Here is a 6000-nt window from a genome sequence, read left to right as displayed (position 1 = left end):
CTTTAGATAAATAACCGAAATGTCCCCGCAAACAAGAAACAAGAGAAAGAAAACCAGGTTTTTTTAAGAAAGAAAACACATTGAAATTTAAATTTCTTTTAGCTCAACAGCTTGTCAAGACGGGCATATATTTTTTTGCAGTGCGGCTAATGCTGAAGTCATTCTCCGTCTCGTACAACAGCAGCCAAGGACGAGGGAGCATCAGTAGAGAGACGGGGGGGAGAGAGAGAGAGAGAGAGAGAGAGAGAGAGAGAGAGAGAGAGAGAGAGAGAGAGAGAGCGAGAGCGAGAGGTGCCTCCTCTCGCCATTGCGATCACTGTCTCGGTGCTGAGTCGGTGTGCGCGCTGCTCTTCTAAACAGGGGGCGACAGGAGAAGCGAAGGGTGGGGGGGATTTAACTTCACACGCGGACAGACCTATGCTTGGATTTCGGCTCTTTTCGCCTTCGCCAATGCAAAAGGAAATATGCAGCGAAGCCTCACCATTCTCTACACCAGTTTACTGGGGATGTGCTTGGGATCAAGCTCAAGTTTTCCAAGTAACATCAACATAGGTGAGAATGGCGCACCAGACCTTTTGTCTCGGCACTGACTCCTCTATGTCAAGTTGATCTCATGTCTCTCTTTTTTATTTTATATATATATATATGTGTGTGTGTGTGTGTGTGTGTGTGTGTGTGTGTGTGTGTGTTATTTTGTGTCCAGCGTGTCCAACATTAACTCCTGCTTCTTTGCTGCTCAACAGGAGGATTGTTCCCAACCGAATCGCACGAATATGAGGTTTTTCGTTTCGCCCTCTCTCACCACCAGGACATCCCCAAACTGGTGCCGCAGGTGGATATGGTCAAGATGGGGAATAGCTTCTCCATGACATATGCCTGTAAGTAGCCTATTTAAATCTCACTGGAAGAAGCAGATCAGCCTATATATCTGCCGGCGTTCTGTTGTCTTTTTCCATCCCCCTCCATCTGTCAATCGACTTCGTAAAGAGCGCTGAAGAACTCTACGGGTATAAAACCTGCGCAGGTTATAACCGCATATATATTTGGCCTATTGCAAAGACTCGCGTGTGTTAGTAGGTTATCTTAGGAAACTGTTGCGTGGGACCAAGAAGGACTTATTTTCTCCGCTTTCCTCTCTGCGTGATTGCAGCGTTATTTTTCGCTTGTGGGGGGGGGGGGGGGGGGGGGGGGGCACGGGGTTGTAAACCAAACCTCTGCAGCAGAAATATAACATCAGGTTTTTTGCAGCTATGTGGATATGTAAACGTGTGCCGCTGTTCGCTGTGCGCCTTTTTCTTTTCTGTAAAACCGAGGTAGAAAACAAAGATCGACGAAGCGAACAAAGAGAGGGAAAACAACGTCTCTTAAGTGCATTTCTAAGTAGCGCCGTAACACAATCCGATTATCTTTTTTTCCGACAGAGCACACATTAATAAACCCTCCCTCCCCAAAACCTCAACAAAGACATGCGCATACGCACGCTCAATACATAATTCAACTTTTAGGACTTTAGGATTCCTCATCTTAATGACTGTTATTAATGGAGCGTTTTGGTTTTTTAACCAACAGAGCTGAGAGTATCTTTAATTAGTTTGTGTGAGGAAAAAGTGTTGCTTTTTAAATTAAGGTAATAACATGCTGTCAACAAAGAAGTAAAAACAAAAAAAAAATCAGAGTCTTTGGTCAGAGCAGTGGGGACACCATTCTCCTGTGGGTGGTAATGTGTGCCATTACACCAGCCAAACAATACCTCCGCGTCTCAGCTCTACAAAAGAAACGCCAGTCTAACTACTTTCTGCTTTGTTAACCCTGCACTTATCCTCTCTTTGTGTTCTCACAAGATTTCGTCGCCCTTGAGGCTTTTCAGACGTGTTTTTCTCATTCCATCCTCGACTCCTCTGAATTTGCCTGTGGCTCACTCACACTCACTGTAGTGAAGTCACACACTTCCAGGAGACATACCCTTTGACAACTGTGGCTTCTTGACTCTCTGCCAGGTGTGTGCCTCAGTGACAGACGTTTGATTACTTCTTTCAGACAGTGATTTTTAGCATTTCCACTTTGTAACGTGTCTGGAATATTAAAAAAAAAAGGTAATTTACTCCATTTCCACTGGGTTGGATCCAGTTGCAGATATCAGTCGTAGCTCACAGAATGAACAGAGCAGTGGGGAAAAAACATGATGCAGTTTCATAAAGACCCAAAATACTGCAAGGACACTCTGACTCAGAGTGAGGGGAAGTCATGGGAACAAACTCTATTAACTTTGCATTTTCCGGTTCGGTATGTTGAATGGTTACAGACGTCTGGTCAGGGACGAGGCATTAAATTGTTTTTTTCTGTCACAACACCAGTCACCACACTCCACCTGTTGGTTAGTGTATGGTTCTATGCAAAAAAAAAAAGATCAGCAAAGCTTTACGCCAAGAATATTCAACCTTAACAATAAGCAAATCCTCACAATGGCAAGTAAACTTTATCAGTAGCAAATTAATTGAAAGCTGATTACTTTTATAATCAGCGATTGAACATATTATTAAAATTACATTTTATTATCATTATTTTAACACAAAACATGATGTTTTGTCTCATCTTAACCCAGTAGTCTTGTTGCCTAAATCTAACCGTTCGTTTCACAACGTTAACCACGTGGCTTTGTCATTTCTGCAAGCGTGATACAAGGCTGATGTGAAACATATTTATGAATTGTGTTGTTGGTCCAGAAACAGTGACGATCAACATATCCCGTATAACGTACAATGCAAAACAATTTCTGCCGTTTGGGTTGGGACACCCCAGAAAGTGGGTTGCTTGAGTTTGGCATTATAGGCGTTGCCAGTTGTTCTTTGTATTCATATAGTGCCAATCCTCATGAATCGTTAACTCGGCCGACTGGGCGCCAATAAAGGATCACACCGTTCTAGCAGAGCAGTTGACTGCTGTTTTTTTCGGTGGAACCCTAGATCTTCATGCGAGTGCAGTGTTGACAGCGGGGCAGAGCTCATAAGATAACTTGTCTGTTGGATAATGCCGATACGAGTCGAGTGCGGATTCATAGAAGGCCATGATTGATCCAAAGGTCAGCGCAGGTTGATCTGACATCTGCAGGAAGACGGCTGATGACAGACGGGTTGTTGTTTGCCTTGACTGTAGTTGTCCACAATAAAGAACTTTCCACCAACTCATGACAGTCATCACCTGATTGGCTGGTGTCACAGGCCATGTTGTATGTCGCACAACATGGCCTGCAGGTTGTCCTAAATTGGACCCTCAGGGGCAGATCCTATAGTCCATTGCAGTGTGCATAGCTGTGGCTTTGGGACTGGAACCTGTGTTGGGTTTAACTCCGGCTCTTTTGTTGTTTGAACCCTTTAGCTGCTCATCAGCCTTGCTTGCTTGTCTTGAGTTGCTTCATCTTTTGCTCCTTTTCTCTAAATGCCGAAAGGACTGCTCTGCTGTTAGACGCAGTTTCATAATCTTTCCCCTCATTTCCTTGCTCCTATACTTTTATACTATACTACATTTTTATGTGACTATACAAGTCATCTCTGTCGCTGTTCAGCTGTCGTACGGCATCACAATGTTGATGATTCTCACAACATTAAGACGGTATCCCACTGATCCACCACTGACCAGCATGTATGGAGGGCTCGAATGTTGGCTGATGGGTTGCGCTGGAAACTGAAAGGTCCTCATTACCTCATTCACAAGCTTCACAGTGTAGAGTGTGCAAGCTGGTGGGTGACAAAGCTATAAACCAGGAATATTCTGCCTTAAGTAAATGAGCAAATCCATATCTGCTGATGATGAACATTATCAGCAGCAAAATTAATTGACAAAGCAAAGTTTTGAGATACAAATATATGACAGGCTCTATCACATACTGTTAGGTATTAACAGCAATGGAAAATTTGAAATATTCAAATTAAATAAATGCATCATTCGCTTATTTAGGTTTAGCCCTTAAAAATCATGCGCAACACCAACACCTAAGAGTCCCATAAATGCTCCAACCTGATTGGTAGACTGATGAGCAGTTATTAAAACTGGCCATGATTATGATTGTAAATAAAGCATGTACAACAGCATTCATTCCGATCTATAGATATTCGTTTGTGGCTGCTGCCGAATGTTGAACACTATCACAAAAAGGTCATTTTCTCTTGCCTGTCACATTAAAGAGAAGATACGCTGAGACTTTACACACATTGCACATTATTTAGTACAATTATCCTACATGTTCATAAAAACAGACTTGATGAAGTCCATCCTGTCCAGAGTGGCTTTGTAGTGAAGTATGTGTAATTTTGCAGAGATGCACCCCCCCCTCCAACCATTTAGGTCCGGGGAGCCAGGCAGAGCTGTGTAATGAAATGTAAACACACCCGAGATGCCCTCATTAATGAGATGGTCCTCTGTTCAGGAGGGAATGTGATGTGAATATGAGGGTCAGCTGCAGCTCAACATTTCCAGGGATGCTGCTAGGGGGAAAAATACAGGGTGCCTGTAGCAGTGGGGGGGGGGGGGGGGGGGGGGGGGGGGGGGGACGTCTTAGTCACAGCGTGCACCCAGTGGAGGGACAGCAGCATACATACAGTAGGCTGTTGAGGGCGGAATAAGCAGGATTTGTCGGTTGCGGTTTGTAAACACATCGTTGAAAGTTAGGCCCTCCTCAACGACTCAACGACAACAGGAGTGCCGCCCACAGACTGCGTTTAGGGTTAGGGTGCTGGCCAGCGAGTGGCATCCAACCACAGATTCACTCTCATTTTGGAATGACATTTGTCTGCTTGGGGCTCCGCCTCCCTATTTTGGGGTTTTATTTGGCAGTGTCCGCCATTTTCGGAGCTTCCTCTTGGATCCAAGCTTAACATCTCGCACCTGGTCTCTACATTTTTATAGAGGTTGATGCCCCGAAATGTCCTGAACACAGCAAAATACGAAAATACAGGCAGAAGGCAGACTTTCTGTCTAACTGCTTTTTCACTCAGTTAATTGGTAATTTCTTCCAAAATCCATTTAAAAATTGGTTAAGATCTAAGAGCAGATCTTGTGTAAAATAAATACTTTAAATATCCACAAAGATTCAAATATCCTTGTCTGAAATAATTCAGGAAACTCCTTGAAACTGATTATCTCACAAGGATCACCGCCAATATTCAGGTCTTACTAGAGCGTAACTGGATCTAGGCGCTTTCAGCACCACAGATTTTCCATCCATCCAGTCATCCCTCTTTCAGTCTCCCACACGACGCCATCAAATATGACATCTCTTCTTCACCGCATCACGCATATCACTGCAGTGCATGGGTATGATGGTGGGCTGTTGAACAAGCGTGTCAGAAAGATTTGCAGTGGAGGGAGACGACAAAAATGAAAGTGACACCTCTTCCTGCTCTGTGTCACTCGTCCTGAAAGAGTTTTCAGATGCGGAGGCTATAGGGACACGTTTGTAAGGAGAAAAAAAAAGAAGAGCTCCGGGGCCTGCTTATAATGAGTCAGATGAGAAAAGCAGCCTATTCCTGGGTTTATATTTAGTGTGTAGGAGTGTATATGTACATGTGTATATGTGTCCCATTATGGCATCTGTGTAGGATGTTCTCAAGTGAGTGACGGTTTGCGTGTGCGAGTGTGGGAACGTGCTCGGGGCTCTCGGGGTCCACAAGCGTGAAAAGCAGCGGGTGAATGGGCCCTTGTGCACGGTGATGAATGGAGCTCCGGATGAGGGTGATACTCATCAGTTGGCTCTTATGAGTAGCCACTTCCTCCAGAAGAAAGCCCTACCAACACACACACACACACACACACACACACACACACACATGCACACACACTCGCTGGCACCTGCCTAGAGACTAGGAGAACATGGGGCAGGAGGTTGGATGGAGCAGGGCAAAGGTGAACGAGAAAACAAAGAGGAGAGAGAGGAAAACATAAAAGAGACATTAAATGTTAATGGTGAAGTGATCCGTTTTATTTCCCGCCTGAGGAGTCATCGGG

The 6000-nt window shown here is 44.5% G+C and overlaps 1 protein-coding gene across 1 annotated transcript in view; it reads left to right on the top strand.

Annotated features, from left to right (window-relative positions):
• Window positions 1-336: 336 nt before the first annotated feature.
• Window positions 337-6000, top strand: part of gria1a (glutamate receptor, ionotropic, AMPA 1a) — a 75680-nt gene continuing 70016 nt past the window's right edge. The window contains 2 exon segments of the mRNA XM_068714403.1: window positions 337-552; window positions 744-878. Coding sequence (XP_068570504.1) covers window positions 465-552; window positions 744-878 — 223 coding nt within the window. The 5' untranslated portion in view covers window positions 337-464.

The sequence above is a fragment of the Cebidichthys violaceus genome, unplaced genomic scaffold (assembly GCF_023349555.1).
Source record: "Cebidichthys violaceus isolate CVI_PGR_0920_01 unplaced genomic scaffold, fCebVio1.0.p SCAF_2, whole genome shotgun sequence".
In the NCBI taxonomy this organism is placed as follows: domain Eukaryota; kingdom Metazoa; phylum Chordata; class Actinopteri; order Perciformes; family Stichaeidae; genus Cebidichthys; species Cebidichthys violaceus.
Note: the sequence above shows the minus strand (reverse complement) of the source record. Positions and strands in the feature narration are given on the sequence as shown.